General features: G+C 33.4%; 2 protein-coding genes across 6 annotated transcripts in view; one reads left to right on the top strand and one right to left on the bottom strand.

Annotated features, from left to right (window-relative positions):
• Positions 1 to 25,485, bottom strand: part of LOC145303651 (uncharacterized) — a 637,407-nt gene that overhangs the window by 249,052 nt on the left and 362,870 nt on the right. The gene's annotated exons all lie outside the window — the stretch shown is intronic.
• The window catches only part of LOC145303649 (sulfotransferase 1E1-like), a 108,867-nt gene continuing 97,502 nt past the window's right edge, over positions 14,121 to 25,485 (top strand). Inside the window, exon 1 of the mRNA XM_080145209.1 lies at positions 14,121 to 14,978. Within this exon, the coding sequence (XP_080001335.1) occupies positions 14,726 to 14,978 (253 nt within the window). The 5' untranslated portion in view covers positions 14,121 to 14,725. The remainder of the gene's footprint in view (positions 14,979 to 25,485) is intronic.

Genomic DNA, 25,485 nt, shown 5'->3' with positions numbered 1-25,485 from the left:
GGCAGAATTGTGACTCCGTTTGACTATGTCATTCAGTATGGTGTGACAAAGTAGACAAAAAACACTGGATCGACAGGATATGAGTTGCATGGAAAACTTAACAAATAGGCCGCAATTTGATATTCTTTTTGTTCTAGTGTTATTTAATATATTTTCTAACTGAATCTACTTGCAAAGGATGATAAAGTATCTATTTCAGTATAATACATCAGTCGAATGATGCATCAACGTGTCATCAATACCACCCTAACAAGAATCGCTAGTTAGCTACCATCATTGTCACAAATATCCAGTTGTCATTTCTTCCAAAAATCAGATACTTTCCACCAAAATCCATTTATCAAAATCTAAAGAGTAAAGAATAGATAGAAAAAAAAAACGAGGAAAAGCACTTTCACTAGGAAGAACACTTGAACCTTGGCGAGGGTTATTGCCACCCAAATCCCAGAGAAGACTAATGGATATTGCCAACGAACAATTAATAGTAAACGACTGTTGCAATAATATAAAGTCATTTGCAATAGTTATTGTTAAGATTCTGTAAGGGTCCGGAAGAAAGATGCAACTCGTTAATTAGTGGAAATGAAATAAATTAAACATTAATTAAAAAGTAAATCCAACAAATAAAAAGTGGTTATAGGTCAATCCGGCTGCTATGACGCAAGACTCGTGCATAACTGTGCATGCTAATGCCAAGAGGCATTCTCTCGGTCTTTATAATAAGTGGACAAGTTTATTATTATTCGTAGTCTGTTCACACAACAATAGGAACCAAAAGTGTTGGATATCTGGGGAAACTTGTTGTCACTCAGACCCCAGGGAACACCACTGATTATTGTCAGTAAACAATCACTGATAATTACTTGTGTGAAAACTTCTAGTGAGTAAATAATACTTTCTACTAGAAGAATTTTTCTCATCGCCACTGTTGTTGGTGCCAAATGTTTCAGATTTTTCATTTTCCTCGTCGCCAGTGTTGTGATCTCGTAAGGATCCAGAAGAAAACGTGGAAACAACATATATTGAAAAGGAAAGTAAATACAACAAATGAAGACGTTAGATTGGTGGTTATACGTTAGTTCAACTGCCACGGTGCAAAACCCGTGCATAACTGTGTGCTAACGCCAATAAACATATTCTCCCAGTTTTTATAAATGTAGAAGAATTTATTATTATTTGTAGGATGGAGATACCACTATACCACCTCCTAAGCCTTAACTTCACAAAGGTCTAATTATCATTGACTTCTAGGGTTTATCACGATAAGGTCAGGAGACTACCGTTTGGGGTCACGGATTATGTAGACCATATCTCTAGTCCTTTGCAATTAGATTTAAGGTCTGCATTTCTTTAGTAATAACATCCCAATACAATTTCACAAGTTCAGTTAATTTGGTATTTCTACTTTCATACAAGAAAACGGAAATGTTAGTATTGGACTAACTTTGTATTTGTCAATCCTATTTGCGGCTCGGATTGATATTTGTTTTTGCCTTTTCTTTAAAGCTGTGAATCTCTTCTTGGTATTCCAAAGTAACTTCCTTTTTGATTTTTTTTTTTTACACAGTGATCACCACTTATCAAGGCCCGGAAGCCACTCAGGGATAAGGGTTATTGCAAGTACATTAAGTTAGTGAGGAGATTTGCTGAAGTGTTTACTTAAGGGGGCGATTCATTAGGAATTTGTTAACATTGGACTTGAAGACATCCAAGTTGTAGTCCGGAGGGAAGCAGGCAGACGGAACAGAGTTCCACAGGCGTGCAGTTCTAAGAAAGAAGCTTTGTTCATGGAATCCGCGTTTTGATTTAGGCACAGATATAGAGTGGGGGAGATTTTTCACAGTGGATTCAGCTAGACGGGTGTTTTTCGTGAAAGATTGGCGAGGGGGGACCAGAGATTGGAGTTCAGACGAGCATCTGCCATGGAAATAACGATAAAACAAGGACAGGCTCGCAACGTCTCTTCTGTAGGAGAGAGGTTGCAGGGTAGAGAAAAGGGCATTCTTCTCTGCTTGTAACGTTTTTATTTTTTGCTTACTTTTTTAATTGTTACTGCATTATTTTTGACGTCGTTTCGAATTATATGCTTTATCCTTTTCGGTGTCTTTCTTGATTTACCGTATGAGCTTCATTTGAAAGGTCTTTGGTTGTTTTTCATAGACACAATGCAAGATTTAAAAATGGGTTCACTTTTTCGCTTCTTAGAATTTCTTTAACTTGCCTATTTTCTGGCAAAACTGTTGACTGATTTCCTAAAATGGAACTGGTGCGTCAAATAAAGTGTTCTTAACACGAATATTTTCAATTTTTTGCAGTTCTTTTTAACGTAACAGTGACAATAATTCCATCCCCGAATTTAATATTTTTACCAGTCATCGATCGGACAATTTTGTTGGTTTTTAGCATGGTTGGTTTATTCAACCTTTTCCATGCATGCGAATTAATTGTGAATAAATTAGACTCAGAGTCTAACTGCAATTTGGCATTTTTATTCGGGATTTGTAACTGTACGTATTTTCTTATATTTGTGCCATCCTGTTCGCCTATTCTTGTGAATTTAAACCGAGTTTTATTTCCTTTATTCATTCTGCAATGTGAACTCTTATGCCTAACTTTATTACAAGTCAGACAGGTTTTAAAACGGTATGAGAAATCTCTAAACCAATGAAAAGTTCCACGACGAAAACACATATTAGGTGGTAATTTTCCTGATTTGGGTGACTTGTTTTTGTATGATAGTGAAATAATTCTTTGACTTGTTCTTGAAGGGGCGTTTGGATGTGCTTTCTAATCTATCTTGTGTGAGCAATGTTCGACTCTTAATATTTTAGAATTTTGTTTAATACTTTAGCAATCTTCAGCTAAGTTTTGTAATGTTAAATCTGGTTTTACTTCCAACTTATCTGTGTTAAATAGAGAAGTAATCAACTACTCAGCAAAAATAACCTTCTTAGTGACACGCAATATGGTTTCCATTCTGCTAGGTCTACAGCAGATGTGCTTACAGTTATATTTCATAGAATTAACGAATCTCTCGACAGAGGCAACCTTTCAAGGGCAGTTGCTCTTGGCATATCGAAGGCCTTTGATAGAATATGGCATAAAGGTTTACTTCACAAGATCTCCAGCTATAGTATAGCTGGAAATGTCTTCTCAATTATTAAATCCTTTCTCGCTGATAGATTCATAAAAGTAGTAATTGATGGGCAAACATCAGAAGCTCACAGTATTAATGCTGGAGTCCCTCAGGGGTCCATCCTGTGCTCAACTCTCTTCCTGATCTACATCAATGATCTTCCAAATCACATCCTTATATCATTCGTAGATATTTATGCTGATGACACTACCATCTATTGTAGCACATCGTAAACGACTAAGTTCTCTCTGATTCTCTCTCCTCTGATCTTGAGCAAGTGGAACAATGAGAAAAGGAGTGGCTGGTTACTTTTAATGCATCTAAAACCAAGCTTTTATCTTTACATCATGAACGCTCTGATCCCCATCTGGCATCAACTGAAATAAATGACTCTCGTCTTGGGGAGGTCTCATGTTTTTTACAAGCTTCTGGGATTGATCTTTACTCCTGATCTGAAATGGAACACGTACATCAAATCTGTTGCCAAGGCCGCTGGAAAAATAGTGGGATCCTTCTATCGATCCAGTAGATATCTCATTGCTGATGCAATTCGCTATCTATATAATAGCCAGGTACGTCCAAGGATGGAGTACTGTTGCCACACACACACACACACACACACACACACACACACACACACACACACACACATATATATATATATATATGCCCTGGCATGTTTCACATGGTGATGAAGACTGAATTTTGTTGAATACCAATATCATTTTCAAGAGTCAATTTTTTATTATATATATATCTATAATATAAAGCTGAATGTGTGTGTGTGTGGGGGGGGTCACGAATAGGCTCCTATATGGTTGAATAATTTAAAAAACTGATTACATATATTAATAGAAGATGTATGGAGACACAGGAATGGGTATGTTTGATCTGGCAGAACGGTGGTTCATTAAAATTGTGGGGTCTGCATTCGCGCCTGGTCCACAAAGTATGGAAATAAAAAATTTAAAAATTAAAAAAAAAACATTTACAAGTGTTTTTGATATAGATGTACATAAGAATACTTTGATAAGTATGTTTTAACTTAAATAGGGATGGTATTATAAAATTGTGGGGTCTGCGTTCGCACCTGGCCTCCATAGAATGGAAATAGGCACAAACTTTAATAAAAACTTTCATATCTTTCTGCGTAAGTATACTTTGATAATTATGTTTCAGTTTGAAGAAATATGGTATAATAAAATTACGGGGTGTTCATTCGCGCCTGACCTCCATAGAATGGAAATATGTCACAAAGTTTAACAAGGTTTTTTAATATAGATCCACAGAATATTGTGATAAGTGTTTCAGTGTGAACAGGTATGGTATAATAAATTATGGGGTTTATCTATTTTATTTTTACTTTCATCATATTTTTCTTTGGTTTTGATACCCCCAAATTCGAAGCTATCTCTTTACAACCCTTCCTTTTCATAACCTATCATACTTTCATAAATCAGAGTCCATTTTCTGTAGGCTGTTTTTGAACCCAGTCAACAACGGATACATTTGCTAGTATATATATATATATATATATCTAAAGAAAGGACTTGTCCTGCCTTGATAGCGTTCAAAATAGACTTCGTAGCCTCATAGGACATGTCCTTTTCTCTTTCCTGCAACCTCTATCAGAAGAGATGTTGCGAGTTTGTCTCTGTCTGCTTTATCGTTATTTTCATGGCAAATGCTCGACTGAGTTCCAATCTATGGTCCCCTCTCGCTAAACTTTCACAAGAAACACTCGTCTCGCTGAAAGTACTATTAATAATTCCCCCCACTCTTTATCTCTGCCTAAACATAAACATACATTCCATGAACAAAGCTTCTTTCTTAGAAGTGCACGCCTATAGAACTGTCTTCTGTTTTCCTGCTTTCCAGTTGACTACAATCTGATTATCTTCAAGTCCAACGTAAGCAAGTTCTTGATGAGCCGTTCCACTTAAGTTAACAAATTTACCGAATTTCCATTACTAACTATTACTATATTGTTCAATTGACTACTTTGCACTCTTAACCCTTATCCTCCAGTGATCTCTGGGCCTTGATAAGTGGTGATGCCTATGTAAAAAAAAAAAAACTTGGTTGGCACTCTTCGTCTAATTTCTACCTCTTTCACAAATACCAGTCCTTGCATGAATATTAAAAATTTAAAATAATTTGTGCTGTTAAATAGTTTTCGTTGTATTTTCTAATTAAGTTCAGACATTTCCACCTTTTGTGGAATAGGGAAGTTTTAAAAGCAAATAGTTCTATTAGGAGTTTGACAGTTTCAACAAAAGTCAAGTGACTAGTTTTTCAGGGTAAAATATAATCCATAAATTTGTTAATGTTCGAAGTAGTGAGCGAACTTTTTTAGAGTGGCAATTTTAAAAAGTGTATTTCACATAGATCGTCATACATTCTGGAATATGAAACGAAGGTTTTCGCCCCCTCTGGAGAATAGGTGAAATTGTTTATTGCAGTCCAAATGGCATTTTAAGAAAAAATATTTTCACTCTCGGTATTTTTACCACTATTCTACACTATAATAATAATTCTTCGAACTTTTGCTGCTTCTATTAGTTCTTTTGTTACTGTTTTCGTCGTTTTTTTAGTTGTCTTTCTTCGTTGTTGTTTCAGATAAAATGTTTGTAATTTTATTACGATTTTTACCTGCTGATCCATTTAGTACAACCAATTCGATTATAGTAGATATTCCATATTTTTAAAAAAATATGTATAAGTACGTTTTTATGAATTTCAATCTTACGCTGCTAAAGTAAGCAAAATATAAAACTTTTCCCTTTTCGCCCCCACCTCCCCCCAAAATCACCTTTTTAGTATATTTCTCACGTAAAAGTTTTGTGCTTAGATTGTGGTCAATAGTAAAATAAAGGTTTATAATTTCAACGGTGATACTTTTTTCTTTTAAGAGCGGAAAATAACATATCCCATACTTGTTAAAAGTTAATACAGCGCCGAAATAAAATTAAATAACTGCTAATGTTTTAGGTAGCACCTGCCCATGTTTTTAGTTAGCACTATCTAACTGGTGAACCTTGTATTATTTCCATGTTTCATATATTTCTATGAATCCTTCATTTTCTTTCTTCGCTAAAACATAAATTTATACCACAATTCATATTAAATATCGACGTGGTTATTTGCCATACACCAAATGTTGACGTGGGTATTTGCCATACACCAAATGCGCTATTGTCAACATTTCTTTCGTGGTGATCAATTTTTCGATAAATTTGGCACTGGTTTTTATTGAAAAGATATTTTCTCAGTACAGATAGGTTACCTCTTCATCGAGGCAGACTTAGTGAGTGAAGAAAATCCAGTTTAGGCGAAAATGCTAAGTTGATATTTACTTTCGCGTAGGTGTTGATTTGAGGTTGTCAGCATTTAACTTTAGTTGACTTAAGGGTGTGTACGAACACAATTCTTTCTTTTCCTTTATTAACATCGACGGAGCAGGGTAAAAGAAGACTACATGAGTTTTCCTTTCTTTCTTTCTTTCTCTCTCTCTCTCTCTCTCTCTCATTCAAAACGTATTGCAAAAGCAAAAACAAACAACATATATATATATATAATGCATATATATATGCTTACATATGTATATATATATATAATGCATATATATATATGCTTACATATATATATGTTTATAAATCTGTATGTACGTATATGTATATATATGCATATTGTGTCTATATATATGGATATATATGTGTATATATATATACACACACACATATCTGTATAAAAAGGAACAAGCTTTGTGTTCATTGACACATAAAAAGAAAATCGACATTTCGTCTTTATTACGAGACTTCGTCTGGATGATTGAAATTAAGAAAACAAAACACCAGTACAAATATTTGAAAATATATTTTTGATGAATATATTTTGACATCAAAAACATTTTTTCAAATATTTGTACTGATGTTTTTTTTTCTTTATTTCATTCATCCAGGGGTAGTCTCGTAATAAAGACGAAACATTGATGAACACATAACGTGGTTTGTACATTTTTATCTCTTTATTTCGTCGGAATACTATTTTCATTATTTTTATAATATATATGTCTATATATAAATATATATGCATACATACGTATACATATATAAATATTTCACTCTTTATTTATACCAATCCTTTTATTCATTAAGCTCGATGTATGATAAGTATAACGACAGAGTTTATACAAATAAATGACAATATTATTATATGACAGTCTATATTTCAATTTTCAAGATGTTCATCTGTTCGTTTATTTCTTTCAGCATGTTTAAATGTTCAATTCTTGATATATATATATATATATATATATATATATATATATATATATATATATATATATATATATATATATATATATATATATATATATATAATACTGATTATTATTTAACTTTAATTTACCTCGTCGGGTTTTAGGCAAGATAGTAAATATTTATTTCTATGCAAACAGCATTGTACGAGTTCTTGCCGTTTATTTAATAATTTTTCCTTAAATACTACTATATGATAAGCTTCGAGGGTGCAGAGGTTGCAGTGTCCAGATTTGTTAGGTGTATATTTCTTAGTCCTTCCTAATATTGACCATTTTAATTTGTATTATATGTTATTTCTTCGAAGTTCTCTTACCCATTTAGCTAAAGATGTCGATTTTGTATTAGTTACCTCATTTTTTTATTTTAAAGGATGCTGTATGTGTTGTGGGATCTGTCCTTAGATTGACACACCGCCGATCCTATATACATGCTAGAAGAGAAAATAGTAAAGGAGGATATTTAAGAAATATAAAACCTGACAAACTAAGTTTTGGGACCAATCCCAAAATTCATATCACACCTATATACTAAAAAGGATGAGTCAATGATCAGAAAGGATGGAAAATTACTATTGACATGACGCACCATGGTAGTTTCTAGTTAAAGAGAAATAACGTTCATGTCACTGAGATCTATTCGGTAATACCTAATTATTATTTTACTCCATCCGCAATCACAATCGTGAATATGCACACGCGGACGGACATATACATCTACAAACATTGAGCACACATGCGCAGACATCTGTCAATATAGATCCATATTTTATTTATCTCCTATCTAGATTAGACACAACATAAAGTGTAGTTTTGAAAAGACAGTACACTTGGATAAGTGCACCTTGGCCTACAAAAATATACTCGAGCAATACCGTAAGTATTTTCTGACAGGGGGGGGGGGCGCCTCAGGTTATTAGCAATAAACTAAGCCCTTTCTTGGCGATAAGGTAAAGCCTAGGAAGGTGAACCTCCTAGAACTGAACAAAGCTATACCGAGAGCAACATAATGACCAACTGGCCCGAGCACCTATTTAAGTAGTGCCAAGTATTTGCATCGTAAAACAAATTTAATATTTGCTATCGAGGAAAGTGCCAACTTTTCAACGTAATCAAGCAATCAATCCAATAGATATTATTGTTGAATAGATTATACGGAATAATTAAATCGATATCTGAAATTTATAAGGTCATATATACAGGGTGACCCCCCCCCCCCAAAAAAAAAACGGAACCCAACTCTAATTAGGCCCGTTTCTTAGTGTTTTGTCCGAATGAAATAAAACTTTGGTCATAACTAGATTATTATATTCAAAACGTCACATCAAAACACTAAGGTCTTTGGCCTTTTTTTCTCCGTTCTACAGCATATGTTCTAGATGGCCTCCATTTAGCTTTTGTTTTTTGGGGGGTCACCCTGTATTAATGTACAAAAAATGAGATGGATACAAATAGGTTTTTTAATATTACAAAATACTTAAATATATTAGAAAATGCTAAACATTACATTTTTTACATTCAAAACTTAAACCTTAAAATTTTAGAAGCATTTAAAAATTCCGTTAAATAAAAATATTTAAACATATGGAAAAATATATTTAAATAAAACTTGTCTTTTTTTTATTATAATTTAGATATCCCCAAACGGTAGAGGGGGTTCAACAAACAAACTGTTAAGAAAGAAAGGCCCACCTATTGCGTATACCCACCAATTTAACTTAAACGGCAATAAATACTTCTGAATAACTATTGTATAATTAAAGAATTAACCTATAAGAAAGATGCACGTATATTTTTTCCTTAATTTAAAAACTACTTTATATAATTTTGAAGAAAAACAGGCATTGTTGTTATATAGACATTTCAAAAAGATATGATAGATATGATGATGGTGTTTGTCGTTTAGTAGAGATTTTACAGGTAACATCAAATATGTTTGATTTAACGCTAACGCAATTTACAGGGATGCCGTTGATCCTATGTAAAATTGCTAATTTTTCGGCATTTGCAAATATAGCACCGCTTGTAGTTAGAGCTATAAGACATCTAGCATTCAAGAATTTTTCAATGGGTAGAGTATGGAATATCTACGTTTTTCTCATACCAGACTCGGGCGGTCAGGAAAGTACTGTTGCGTCTCTCCAGGTGCTTTTTGTAGGCTGTATGAATGTAGAGTATTTGTTTGAACTTGCCTTGTGTTATGTCGTTATTTGTTAGTGGTGACTAATGTAATTTTGTTCTCATATGTTATGGACTTTACAGTGTAACGTCCTTCGAAGGGTCAATTTTATACGATTCTGGTTCGAAGCCTTAATGAGAAATCTTTACAAATTAGTTTGATCCTCTAATGATTGTAAGACGTACACACATTTTATTAATGAAAAAATATTTAATAAAAATAAGGTGAGATATATATAAAAAAAATCTGAACTTTCTGGAACTTATATCGATTGATCCAACAAAAACAAGTAGTATAACATGCATGAGGGAAGAACAGATGTACATAAATCTAAGACAATGGCTGAATCCTTAGAAAATGACCTTCAGACCGTAGTGGAATGGGACTGTAAATGGAAGGTAACGTTTAATGCTAGTAAGACTAAGCTGCTCTCCTTTAACAATTACAAGAAGATTCTCCAACCACCGATATCCATGATTCATAATTCTCTTCCTGAGAATTCTTCCTTAAAACTCCTCGGCTTAAGATTCATAGAAAATATCAACTGGAACAAATACATTCAGTACATTGCGAAGAAAGCTGTAAGGAAGGTGGGTTCTCTCTATTGTGCTAGAAAACTACTCACACCTCAGAGTATCCTGTACCTCTGCAAGGCCACCATTCGCCCATGCATGGAGTATTGTTTCCACATCTGGGCTGGTGCATCTATCACTAGTCTCTCCCTCTTGGATAGAGTCCAAAAAGGGGTCTCCGATCTAAGAGGTCCCAATTTGTCAAATAAGCTCCAACCAACCGCTGCAATGTTGCATCCTTGTGCCTGTTTTACAAGTATTTTAATAGAATGGGCTTTGATGATCTCATTACACTTGTGCCCCCTCGACATATATATATCTCTGACAAACCCGCTTAGCAACAAAATCACATCCCTTCACTGTTGAGGTCCCTAAATGCCAAAAAGTTTTCTACTCTAATAACTTTTTCCCTAGAATGACTAGACTTTGGAATTCCCTTCCTGCTACCTGCTTCCCAAATTGTACTGATATGCAGAATCTCAAATGCAATGTAAATCAACATCTTAATCTTTCTTAGGAATGGTTCTAATTAGTAGCCCCTTATGCCTAAGTGCCAATATGCCTTGCTTGGAGTGAAGGTGAAAAAAAAAATAAATAAATAAATAAAACAACAATGAAGCATAATTTGTTTAAATGCTGTAATTAAAAAAAATACATTCGGTAATACTTGGTGTGGTAATCACCATAAATGGACTGAGCCAGCTTCCCTCTAAAGTTCAAACCTTTCTCTCTGCAGATTAGACGGTAGCAATGTCATGATCAGAGCTATGCTGTCTGGAACTCCAGTTCCTATTAGGGCCACCCATGGCAAATGGGTTTGGCACCAAGCTGTACTATAGCTAGGTTAACAGAATTCGAGTGAAAATCCAAGAGGCGTCAACGCTAGGATTCGTCATCATCTGATCACCTGTCTCTTGCGTGTGAAAAGCATAGACGTGTCAGATGCAAAAGGCATGAATCAATGATGAATGTTAACGTTGCTTTTGCAGCATTCCTGTTTTTTGTTCTGGATCAAATCTTTCCAGATTTTGCATGCGACTGTTATACCTGGCTGCTCTCAGTGTTGGGGTAAAAACCTGCACTCCTACAGGTTAACGAAAGGCTACGATCAAAGAGGACTTGATGCAGACCAGACAATTATGAGGCACGATCTTTTTCAGTTTTATGTAGAAATCAGACTTTCTAGACATACAAATAAACAAATTAAGAACTGATTAAAATATTATGATTGATTATTATATCTCATATAATAATACGTGTTCTAGCTTCATCTAACACAGATTTTCCTGTACCCTTGATTAAAAGGTCTTGAAATAACTGAAGGCATATCGTGGTTTGTACCATATCGAGAGACAGTGAACAGACCGAGATAAGATAACAACTGACGGACACGGCTTTCATAGAGCATACATATGGACTTTAAAATTTAGAGAATTGATGGTGTCACACACGCACCCAGAGTCCAACGAATATATACAGAATGAGTCAGTGTTATCCTGTGTTTTGTCCTTGTGTTTTATTTTTATACTTGTGAACCTGTGTGTGCCTTCTAGACAAGATGAGAACAGTAATTTGATAATCCAAAGCATACGGACGAAACATAAACTTTCGCATTTATATAGATAGCTAAGCATTAACATTTTGGGAATTTTGATGCAAATTTAGTTATCTTTAAAATATGAGTGTAAATAAAGTCAGAAAAAATCAATTTACATCAACAAGTGCGTGTGTGTAAATGGGAGGGATTAACTTACAATCTAGAAATGAAACAGAATTTGTTAAAAATTAGAAAAGGCCGAAAAGGAACCTTCGAACACAATTATTAAATATTTGTCCAAGAAATAAAATGTTCCTAAACAGAACGCTTAGTTAAATTAAAACCAAAGCCACAGTTTAATTAAAAAATTAATACAAAAAATAATTAATAAACTGTCATTTTGTAAAGTATTATGCAAATATAGTTTATGTTATGATTTAGATCGCATATACATAAGCAATGATTTAGAATTTGGCCACGCAAAATTTTATATCTCTTTGGAAATAAAGGAGTGGCTTTTTAAATGGGGGTTCATACTGAGAACAATCCATTTGAGAAAAATAATGTTAATAGATTGTTTAGAGATAGGCCTTTTGAATGTAAAGTGTAATGTGTATTATGATGTAAAGTATAATTAATTGTAAATAGACATATGTCTATCTTCCTTCCATGGCAGGAAGATGTGACACAAGGTTAAGAAAGTAGGATTTGAAAAGCCGTCGCCCTAGAGGAGGGGCATTCTGGCCTGCAACAAATTCCTGGGCAACCCGATTGGCATTTCCAGGCAGGGGTGCCTCAGGCGATTAGCAATAAACTACTTTCTTTCTCAGAGGATGCGAAGACAAAGGCTGGTAGTTTGAATCTTCTAGAACTGTACCGGGCCATGTGGATCATACTTCAGCCAACAGAGCACAAGCCATCTCAACAATGGCCTAGACCAGTGTTGTACAACCTTTGCAGAACCCTTCTAATAATAGTGATGTCCTGGGGAAATCCTACATAAAAAATTTTTTTTACAATTATTTATTCATTTCTTCTCCTTTATTGTGCAAGCAATACTTTTTTTTTTATAACTAGTTTAGGTAAAAAATATCTTTCTCGAATTTATTGACAACTAGCAGGCCGGCCAGCGTTGCCCGGTCGTAAAATATACGCAAGTATTATATTTTATTTCATGCAGATTACTTATTTATTATTATAGAGTCAATTCTCTATTGACGAGTGTCCAATATATGGTGACGATTTCAAAAGTTATAAAAATATGACTTGAGTACTATTCGCTAGAATCAAAAGCAGAACGTTTAGTGTTACAGACTTAGTCAAAATTTATTTCTCCAGTGTTGTGACTGCCTCAGTTACGGACAGATTGATATGAAAGGTTAAAAATTAAATGACTGGACTATGAATATTTAATTTTGTACATGCTCAAAATTACAACAGGAGTAATGCTTTATTCGACTTACCCTACCAAGGTTAACTGTTTTGTTTTCAATTTTGATCCCTTCGCAACAAATTTTGCCAGCTAAAAAACAAACTAAAAGTGTGCTATAGGTGCAAATATATCACATTTCAACTCTGTAGATCAAATATTTAAGAAAGGAGTTTGGTAGAGATTTTTTTGCACACACACTGACAAAGTCATTTTTATATAAATATAGATATATAAAATATTTCCGTGTTCTAGAAAGTTTCCATCTTAAATTCTACCCATTTATGCAGAATGCAGAAACTGCATAAATTGAATTCAGCATAATAGTGAAACAAACCCAATCATCTAATTAGAAACGGTAGAAAATGAATAAATAATTAATTGACGCTCTTTTTTCAAAGTAATATGCAAATTAGTTAACCTTCATGTAGTCGCTCGCATATCCATGACTGAGTATATTAAGAAGTTCGTTTGAATAATTATTAAATAGAAAAAGTAGATCGGGCCTTTGTGCTTACATCAGAGTGTGGTATCTGTTCTGATGCTGCATTCCAGTTAATTTGTCCTATGTCAATGAAGGGAAACCCTTATAAGCTCAGGCAATTTTTATTTTTGCTTATTTCCAGAGTGCCCCTTTTAGATAAGTTTGTTTTCCCTCCCACATTAAAAACGACCTTGTGTCACATTTTGCTTTCGTGGAGAAGCAAATAAATACCAATAGAAAATGGTTGAGTTTTAATATTAATGTCAGAACGAGATAGAAACTCAACTTTTTCAGTATATAGATTGTGAAAAAAAAAAAAAATCAACATATTTTTATGTCAACCAGTTCAAAGGCATAATTGGATCTTTTTTTTTTTCTATTTTATTCACAATTCCGTACATGTATGAGAAAATTAGGTTAAAAAAGAAATTGAAAAATGCATTTTGCACATATGCGCAAAAGCATAATAATCTCTATATATTTGTGCATCAGTGTTTTTTAAAGGAAACCTTGACAAGCTCTTAAAAAAAAACCCAGGGTTCTGCGGAACCCTTGTTGGGAAACTTTGGCCTAGACTCTGTTGGATTTTCCCCCCACCCCACCCATGACTGTAGTGGGAGAAATGAGCCCAACTTTTTCGCATTGATCCATTTAGATAACCTTACAAAGCGAAAGCTAAAGATTTTTCCGTCACTTCTCAAGAAATGTGTAAACTCATGATCAAATAATCTTTGTAGATATTTTAAAAATGCCGAATTCAAACGACACCACCCGGGTTGAAGAAAGAAAGAAGGAAAGAAAGAAGGAAAGAAAGTATGCCAGATTATATATATATAAAGGAACGAAAGAAAGAAAAAAGTATACGGTGATCAGTTCACGGCAATTGACAAATGACAGGCCTACAAGTAGTAGTGTAAGAAAATCACCAAAGTATATCACGATACGCATCGCCGAGCGAAATACTGGCATATTTAGATTTAAAACGAAATACCTGCATTGTAAATTGCTCCAGTTAGTGGGAACGGTCTCCTTCTAAACTCTTCTTCGATCTAGAAAAAAAAAAAATCAAAATGATGAATTCAATTAAAGCTGACATTGGTTCATATCAAATAGATTTGAATTCGTTCGTGAAAGAAGGAAGCACCAATAAAGATATCAACGATTTTGACAAGTTGATAGATAAAGATGGTAACCATCTCTTCATCTGGACTTATGACTCGGTTCCCTATTATCCGATGCCTTATATCATGGAGACTGTTCCGAGAATGAGCAACTTTCCAACGCGTAAGAACGATGTCTTTATATGTGCATACCCAGCATCAGGTAAGTTCATGCTCAAAGACTTTGTAGGGGATAGTTGTGCATTTTACGAACTGTGCTTTTTTTTTTTTTTTTTTTTTTTTTTTTTTCCAGATAAGATTAAGTCAAATTAATTCTTGGTATCTTTTGATTATTAAATTGTTGGGTGAAAGTACAGAATAGTTAACATTAACTAAGCCCGTCCTCAGGTTAAATGGGTTTCTAAACAATAACATCATTTCAGCACACGGTCTGTATACTGCAGAAGTACCCTTTTTTTTTTTCTTTTAAAATGTCTGCTTTAATTGCATATGTATTTCTTTATACATATGTGTGTATGTACAGGATTCACTCCTTAACTAATTAACCGACCATGGTGAATTTAAGAACATACCTGCTATGTGTAATGTGGGCTATATTTAGTTTAATTTAGTTTTATGCAAAGGGAGTAAAAAAAAAAAAAAAAAAAAAAAAAAATATTTACTTTCTTTCCAGAAGGTTAGACACAAGGTCAAGTGTGAGTTTGATGAAAGTATTTCTAAACTTAAAACTTGCCACACCCACTGCTTCAATCGAAGCAGTTAACCACTCAAAGGGAGTGAGCCCTTCGCGAAAATTCAAATACCTGCATATTTGTAAAATTTTTACAATTCCTCCAGTTTCATTTTTATTTTATTTTTAAAGGAGATTTAGGGAGTATAGTATGTACAATCTCACATTTGAAAAAAACATTTTTTTTTCAGATTTGCACTGAATTTGATCAATCGTTATTAAACACCAATTAAGCAAGAATCTGATTTTCAGCTTCTTTAGACTTTTTAAAGTTGACAATCAATAGAATCAAAACTATGCAATATATTTCGATCAACGCTGGCTGGAATAAGGATTCCAGATGATTATATCTTGATTTTAACCTTTATAACAGGGCATAAAAGTGGTGCAAAAGTGTCATATTCGGAATTTTACTTATCAATGGACGTCTATTACTCTAATTCGATTACATAAGTTTTTAGGAGGGTAATTTTATAGAATGATATCCGTCCTCTATCGTTTTTTTTTTTTTTTCTTTTCTTTCAGAGATAGGGTTAAAAGTTTTTCTCAGGGTATTAAAAAACTGATCAGAAACGGAGATTTCGGTAAAATGTCCGGTTTTTTTTTTTTTTTTTTGCTTTTGTTTATTTAGTTTTATATATATAATTTGCTATTAGCTGTACATACACAGCGTTGTCCAGGAGTCTCTTTAAGTTTCTTACTTTTTACTATTTTTTTAATCATGCAGTTTATTTTTACTATATTTTCTTAGAATTTAGAAAGTTAAATTTGATTATCACAATATCATCTGTTCATTATTAACTGAACTAAAGTGTTATAAAAATTATAACTAATTTTATGAAGTTAATGCTTTAATCTCTAAAATTATTGGATGTAAATAGCTTCCAGAACTGTCAGTGAGAATTTAAGAATCTTACATCTAGAAATTTATTTCTACTCGACAGTTTAAATGCTTCCAAATTGATTTCAAAATCTCGAAACGTCTCAAAGTAATTCGCTCTTTTTCGTTTTTTCCTTTCTTCTTAACCATTAACAAAAAATTAAAATGGCTGACGTATTTACGAAGAAATTGACATGTATTCTGGTAGATTTCATTTCGGTTTAGAAATGTTTTTGAGTTTTTGTTTTGTTTTTAATTCGTTATATTTTACGCTAATGCATTTTTATTTCAATAAATACTCGAATAATAATAATAATAATAATAATAATAATAATAATGATAGACCTCCACAAGGAAGACAAATGGTCGAGAAACCCATGGTAATCGGCTGTTGCGATAACGCGAAATCATTTGCAATCGTTATCGAAAAGTCAAGAATACTAGAAATCTGAGAACCTCCTGCCTGAGAAGTCAATGGTAAACGGCTAGTGTGGTAATGCAAACTAATTTACAAAGGTTAGAAAGTGGTGGTGAGTACTAGAAATCTGGGGTGACTATTTGACACTCAGACTCCAGGGAACACCACAGGTTTTTCTCAAAGAGAAAAAAAAACTATTAACAGAATTTCAATGAGCAGTTTCTTTCCAAGAACTTTCCATCTGTGAAACACATTACTATGGGAGCGCTTCTTTACAGACTACAACATGGACGCCTTCAAATCTAATATCAACAAATATTATCTTGAATCCTCATAAAATATTTTTCGGTAAAACCGCGGTTTAGTGGCCTGAACATAATGCAATGAAAAGTTGCATACATGCAATAAATATTGTTTTATCTTGTTTTCGTTAAATATTAATAAATGAGGAAGCATTTAGAGTTAAAATATGTTTGATATTACACTCGTAATCTTAAGACGTTTGAAATGTGTACATATGCCGAAATAAGCGCTAGAAGAAATGGGGTTTTCATACAAACGGAATTTAATTATTTCAGGATTTGTACACATTTCAAGCACGTTTTTCTTAAGAATACAAGCGTAACACTAAATAGATTTTAACTCGAATTATTTCTCATTTATTAACAAAAAACGATAATTTATCGACAGTATAGAATTTTTCGTTGCATCCATGTTCAGACCACTAAAATGAGGTTTAACCTATTTTTCCTCATTCAGCTGAGCATGAACATATTTATTCAACTCTTGTTTCCTATTTCCCACTTTAAATGTTATGCCTGTCTAACAATCTTAATGATTGCATTTTCAGATTGAACGTTTGAAAATCTATAAAATATTGTTTATAACAAGCAATTATTTAGCTAAAGATAAAACCATGTTGCAAGGTGGAACCAGTAGAAATCACTAACATTACTTAATATTTATTAAGAGATACAAAAGTAATACGGTAATGGCAAAAGGAGATAAAAACACAGGAATTAAAATTGTAAGTCGCAAACAGTTAGTTTTATTGTGCCCCCCACCTCCAAAAAAAAAAAGAAAATTAAATTCACTTTTGTCCGTTCGTCTGTGCGCATTTTTCTCAATAACTATGCCTTGGAATTTTTTTAAATTTTGCACAATCATTAAACATGATATGAGTAAAAAAACTAACAGAACGAATTTTCCATGAAAACTCCGGCTGGTCCACTAGAGGTGCTTTTCGGGTTGAAATGGCTGAAATTGACACGTTTGTGCTTATTAAAAAAAAAAAAAAAAAAAAATTTGCCTTGGATTTTTATAAAACTTCCTGAAATGTTGTAACTGGTTTCTATATACTTTTGTTTGTCTATACTTTGCGATAACTCTTGGGTGTGGCCACAGGGGCTCTTTTAGGGCTAATAAAAACACTCTATTTTTGGAATTATTTTACCATATTTGTCAAATTTTCTGTGTATGTCTATGTACTCAAATTTAAATATGTTAGGGCCTTTAGGACTTTTGGGGCTAAATGATCATGAACTTAGTCATTTCTTTTTTTGCATGGTGCAGAACTCAAATTTACATATTAAGGTCTAAAACTGCACAGTTTGTTCATTTTCACCAGGATTTGGCGTCCCCTGGGGATTTTGGGGGTTAAATGGAACGGGAGAGGCAAATGCTGACCTTAGTCTTTTTTTTTTTTTTTTATGCCTCGTTCATTGTGCACTCACAGGGGACTATGCCTGCTTCACTTGTTTTGATCATAAACTTACAACATAATAATGGTTTGGTCCAGCTATTAGCATCAAGAGAGGTTGATGTAGAGTGGCTAATTGAGTTGCTTCACCAACATTGCGGGGCAAAGAATGGAATCTCACTAGTTGCCTCTCTTATGATGCTGGTCAGTGTAAACCTCACACAATCGTTGAAAAGGCATATTTATCCTAAAAGGAACAGCTAAAAGGCAAGATTTTGTATTTTGTTTGAAAAGGACATAGATCACAAGGGTTTGGTCAGGAACAAAGCACGTCAGTGAGTGAGCTTAGTTTGGAGATGGTGAGAGTGGTTAGAAAGATTTATTTGTGGAAATGATTGGCATCTTTGCCAATGAGTCAACGGCTTGACAACTGAGTTAGTCGCCAGCTGAGTGAAATCGTCAAATCCTCAAAATCAGAAAAACTGTTTAAGAACCAAAATATTGGTTCACAGCAGAACAAAGTAACTTGAAGACCAAGAACAGCTTACCAAATTGGTAGTTAGACCAGGCGACAAGGATTGACAGCCAAATATGGTGACGTTTTCTGAAAATATAACAAGCGTCCTGATGCCAGACAGAAAAATAAGTACTAATGCGGTATAAGCGCCATGTTATTGTCTGAATCGTCTGGGCAGTTTATAAAAAATACTGGAAGGAGCTGAAATCCTGAACGTCTTAACCCTAATAAAAAATCATGAAAACATTTGTTGGCTATCATTTGTTTATATGAAAAAATCTAAAAATTTATCTTAATTTGACAAATCATTAAAAGAAAAGGAATTTTTGTTTACCATCAGTTGTTAGTTATTCAAAAAATAACTATTTATGAAACTTACCTTAGAATAAACGTTTTTCTTGATTTGAATTTTAATTTTCTAAGTTTCGTAAAAATTGTCCAATAATTATACAAGAATTTATTTTCATTATTCAATTAATTTTTATTAAATTATAACATTGGGGAAATTGTGCCAAGTCCGGGGTAATTGCGCCAACTAACTAAAAGTGCTCTTTTGGCAACCACACATAAAGAGCACTTTTTTTTTTTTTTCCTTTTTTTTAGTTGGCACAATTACCCCTAAGTATGGTACGTTTCATTGAAAAAATTGGTCAGCATTTGTGCAAAAAATAAAAATCATGAAACTTTTGACACCTTCTGGTGTTTTCCGTAACCACCAAGACAATTCCAACGATAGCATGGTCCTGATAGTACATAAGTACTGAAAAATAAATCTAACTAGTTCTTCCAAACGTTTGTGGGGAAGAACGTTCAAGAAACAATATCTGGAAAGTGATCAAAAGAAGTTTTTGAGGTCTAAACAGGAACAGATGATATGCTTTGAATTATTTGCAAAAAAAAATAATTTATAATTCATTTGCAAATTGGGAACAAGGTCATTAAAAGTAAGCAGAGTGAGGTGAGTTGATGGTAATTTTTGTATCCTTTTAAGTAGACACATTTTACCCCATTTGTGCAAGTAATCCCTACAGCCACCTACCTTGAAAATGCTGCTGTCAAACCTAACATAGTTATATGAAATAAGTCAGAGTTGCAACCTTGGTTGAAGTGAGCCTCCCTAATGATGGAGGTCTGAACAGAGCTGAAAGGGAGAAACAGACCAAATATCAAGGTCTCGTGTATGATATGAAAAACTGGAATCTTAGGGAAATATCAATCGTACGTTATTATAAGTGCCACAGGGCTTATAAAGAAGAACCTGAAGTCCTACCTAACTAATATTCCTGGTGAACCAAGTGCAAAAGAGATCCAGACAATTTCACTTGAGGGAACAAGGATACTAAAACGAGCTCTTGGTTGGTTTCAATAAAAAGCAGGGCAATGTTGGCAGCTCGTTTGGCTGCCCCACACTCAGCGTTACAATCTTCAAAGAAAGAAAATGAAAAAAAAAAAAGCACTGTTACTTTCAATTTTTCATTTGTCACTTCAATTTCAGTAATAACCACAATACCACATCTTGATCCTCAGATAAAGTGCCAAGCACTGCCCTCCAAGGCAGAATTCACCTTTCTTTTTCTCACAGAAGACTGAGTGTGGCACGATGTTAACACTTCTTTAGCATGTGTAATCCCTCCATCCCCGATGGGAGGTGGGCACACTTAAAAGTTATAACAAGCCAAAAACTATATGGTCCTCCGACTGATGCCTTGAATTTTAGGAGAAAAATAAAAATTAACCCCAAAAGGTGTTTTTCATCCCTAAAACACCTTGGGGCTCAAGCTCCATAATTTTCCCAGGGTCAAATATTGAAGTTTTCAGATGTATGTCCATGTGATCTTGCTTTTAAATAATTTTCAACAAAATCTAATGGTCAGAACAGATTCTATGTCCGAAAAGTGCTATTTTGGGCCATTTTGTCTAGGCATTTGTATTAAGAAAAACAATATGAAAACATAATCCTCTTTGACTACTGCCTGTTTTTGTGTTGTGCTTTTGTTTTAAACCCTGTTTGAAATTTGGACCCTTTGACCGAAAGAGAAATTAATATTTGACCAGTGATTTTGAAAGCTTATTGTTACCTAAAAAAGAAAAAAAAGCATTTTGAACAATAATATACTTCAATTTTTTGAATGAAGTCTATTAAAAAATTTGCAAATATTAATGAATGTTATTGCTAAAGTCAACTTCAAACTTTTACAATTTAAATAAATTTTAAAATACCTGAAAAAAATTAATGGCCATTAAGTAGGCCCATGCTTACTTTCCAAAAAATTCTAATTAAATAGACTTAATTTTTCATAACTTTTTAAATAATATTCTTTTATAGGGAAAGATTAGTTTTTACCGCATTTTTAAAGGGAGATAACTCTTTAAATTCATTTAAATAAAGGATGGTAGCACCCATACGATAAAAAAATATCATTTTTAAAACGTAAAAATTACACATTAGAATAAGGAAACTTTAGTTAATTCTAGCACACCCATAAAAATAAAAAAAACATTTAGGCTAAATTACTTTTTTTTTTAAAGAATTGATTGAAAATTATATCCTCCCACTTCTACTACACCAAAACGTACCAAACCTCTACCTATGAGTTGTAGGAAAAAGGAAGATCATTTGTGCAGGCCACAAGTGCGTCTACAATGGTCAACACGTGGTCTGCGAGCTGCGTGTTTGACATGTCTGGTTTAGATAACTTGTACTCTGTTCATTAAGGTTTGGTTCTGTGCAGTTCTAGGAGGTTCACCCTCCTATACCATTGTCTACCATCTTTCAGGTGGAGTAAGTTTATGTTTACTGCTTGAGGCGCCCCTGCCATGAAATGCCAATGCAATTTTTAATCAGCTAGAGTGCTCTTCCTTTAAAGCCACTGGTTTGACTCTCCCCCACTTTCCGACCTTGTGTCACACCTTTCTTAAGGAAGTAGATAAAAAAAAAAGAAAAAAAAACAAGCAAACAACTGAGCCGGTTTAAGCTTTGAATCACAGCTTAAGGTCATCGTCTCTTCAACTGTATCAGATTTGTTCATTATCATCATTATCCTGTCATATGAACCCGAAGATTCTATTGTTGGCATTGGTTTCTTTGATATTTTCCTAGTTACAATTCTTTCTGGAAAGACATTAGGTACTTACGAGAGGGACCACGTGAAGGTTGCCAACATTCTAAGTAAAAGTGATTTTGTGGAACGAGCTGAATTAGAACTTGGAACACTCAAATCGTCAGTCCATGTCGTTAACCACTTAACCATCATTGCCTCTATCGGGTTTGTTAACCATTGTTAACGGATCATGTTTTAATATTTTTATTTTGTTTTTGCCTTTGGGGATAGTTATTTGATTTTTCTATTAATTTATGGCGAGTATTTTATTTTTATTTTTTTTACTTGAATTATCCAAAAGTGTTCTTTTTGACTGTCTTATACTTGAGACTTTCTGAAGCCGATCTCCAGCCCCTCCTTCCGTCAACATCAATTGTATTGATCTTATCGTTTACAGCAATTGTATTGATCTTATCGTTTACAGCAATTGTTATGTAACTGGTAGAATGACTGATCGTAAAAAAGTAAAACGAAAAATGATAGGAATTCGTTTGACATGAGTAAGCAGTTTTATTGAGGAGCAGCAGTGCAGATTAGATATTACGTCATTTTGGTTGACCCTTGAGGTTGCACTTCTCACTTAACACAATTTATGTTACTAGAGAAAATTTAAACTGCTTGGTCACTCATTAAGCATGAGTTAGATTATTTGAATCATAAAAAATGGCAGCAACAACAAAAACCAATGCCAGAGAAATTATCTTATGAAAAATCCAATCTTTATTGATTGAAATCTTTATACTGATTGGTAAATTCTATCAAAATATTCAGTCTCACTTGGTTGTCTATATCGAACTTCAACCAACCAGAAAGAGAAAAAATCGCCACTGGAAGCAGAGCACCTGTTTGCATTGACTACAGAAGAGAAAACCCAAACGCTGTCAGTTAATCAGTTAATATCTTACATGTTTTTTAGATAGTGATGTGGTTCTCGATTGATTGTCTGTCATGAATAAATTGCTGGAATTTGTTAAATAGAAGTAATCAATCAGTAAAAATAACCTCCTCAGTGACATGCAATATGGTTTCCGTTCATACAACGGGAAACCCCCCTTATACAGACCTAAAACCCAAAATAAATATACATTTAAAAAGCAAATGGCAAGAACGTTGGAACTCGTGCACAGAATAAACTATTCGGAGGAATAAGATATTTAATAAAATCGACCGAGAAAAAAATTATTGAATTCTCGAAAGAGATTAAAATAAACAACAAAATATAACAGATTCCACAAGAAAGACCAAAAACAATTAACCAACATCTAACACCTTACAATTAATGCTTCGGCATTAAATGACCCCAAAGTGGTTGATATGCCGGAAAACACATCAAACAAACCTCTAGAGGAACTTGGGTGCCAGAAAACTTTTTTACTCTAATGGCTCTTATCCTCGAATTACTTACCTTTGGAATTCCCTCCCTGTTTCCCTGACTCTTACGATATGCAAAAATTGAAATGACAATATGCCTTGTTTTGGTGTGAGTAAAAGAAAATAAATAAAAACCTCTATTCCCATATTTCTGAGTACTAGGACGTATACTTGAGTCTTTGGTGTATGCAATCAAGGAATTAACCCGGGCTTCAACAGACTATTCCATGGAATGCATTCGAAGCTTTATTTTACTTATATAAAGCAAGATATAATGTATCCCACCACTTTTCTTCTCTGTATCTGAGTATCAGGTTGGGCACACCCAAGTAGCATTCTACACATCCACTGAAGGTGGAAGCATTCCATAGGGTGCCCGTGGTATGCAATAGAAACGTATTACACACGCATCTTTCGTTTCAAAAATGACTTTGCAATAATACGAACTTCTGTCCATAGGTCAACAGAAGGACACTTGTTGATTTCTCAGTTACGGTCCAACGCACGCACAGACGCGAGGAGTCTATAACTATTAGTCTGTATAAGGTCTACATAACTATAACTATTAATCTGTATAAGGTCTAACTTTTAAAAACTGTATAAGTAACCTTATAATACACCTATAATTAATAAAATAGTTTCTTTATTTAAATCTATTTAAAGTTATATCTATTAAAGCTGAATTAAACATGTGTTTCCCGATAGTTTTTTTTTTTTTTCTATTATATTTATGCTTTGCGTTTTTCGATTTGGAGATTCCGTTATGTTTGAGAAAACAAATTTCATTTTAATCTATACTAACGGGGGAAGGCAGCTTTTCTCGGTTGTCAAATACGCTTAAATATATTTTAATTCGTGTAGATTTCGTATTATTACAGTCAATTCTCTATTGAATATTATATTGTACCTAATATATAGTACTGATTTCAAAAGATTAAAAAAAATGATTTGGGTGCCATCAGCTAAAATCGAAATCAAAACCTTTTAGCGCTCGAGTCGCATTCCCTACCATTTGAGCTATCGACAGATAAGATTTAAAATCAAACCATTTCAAGCTATGAATGAATTTGTGCATGTGCAAAAGTAATAGAAATGTTGGCAAGTTGAAATGAACATTTTGCATTTCAACTCGTCGACTTATTTTTGTATGCGTTCTTCATCCACCAAACTAAGATTTTACTAGTTATAAATCATCTTTAGTGTATGATTACTATTTCCTGTTAATTTCAGTGTTATGGGACTTGTAGTTTAGAGTTCATCGGTTAAATATTTTCACCCATACATACATACATACATACATACATACATACATACATACATACATACATACATACATCGACTGTTTTATTTATATAAATTATATTTCTCTTAGTCTGCCTGACCGTTCCAATTTTCCTTAGAAAATACTGGGCTGCTCTGACTGAAATTTTATATGGACCTTTAGGTGTATCAGAATCGACCATTAAAAATGCCATATGAACTTGAATAAATCCACTTACTATCTTTCGAAGCTTATAACTACTTGAAAAATGTAATCCAAACCCTAATTTTTTTCAATTAAAGGAGCAAAGACCAAATTAAAAAAAAAAAAAAAAAAAAGTTTAATGGCAAATTATGCAATACCTTTGTTTTTTTTTGTTTTTTTTTAAATCGGTTTTCTTTTAAAAAAAAGATTGACAGAAAATCAACGAAATTTTACTTAATTCGATTATAAAAAATATATAAATTCCAAAAAATCACTTGCCTATAAAAAATTCTATTTAATGTGTACTTTCATTGTTAAAAATTTATCCGTATTTATACTTATATTTCATATCCTTTTTATTTAAAATACTTTTTTAAACAAGGATTCCAAAAAAAACGCGAACTCAGATTTATTGACTATTCACATAAAGGGAGAGAGATCTGATTTTTTTCGATTATCTTACGGTGATTATAAACACCAGAATTAATGTCTTTTTTTATTGCGTGTTTACCAAAATTAGTATTTTTG

The sequence above is a fragment of the Euprymna scolopes genome, chromosome 19 (assembly GCF_053919585.1).
Source record: "Euprymna scolopes isolate OS-2025 chromosome 19, ASM5391958v1, whole genome shotgun sequence".
NCBI classification, from domain to species: domain Eukaryota; kingdom Metazoa; phylum Mollusca; class Cephalopoda; order Sepiida; family Sepiolidae; genus Euprymna; species Euprymna scolopes.
The sequence above is the reverse complement of the archived record's forward strand: the minus strand, read 5'-3'. Positions and strand labels throughout refer to the sequence as shown.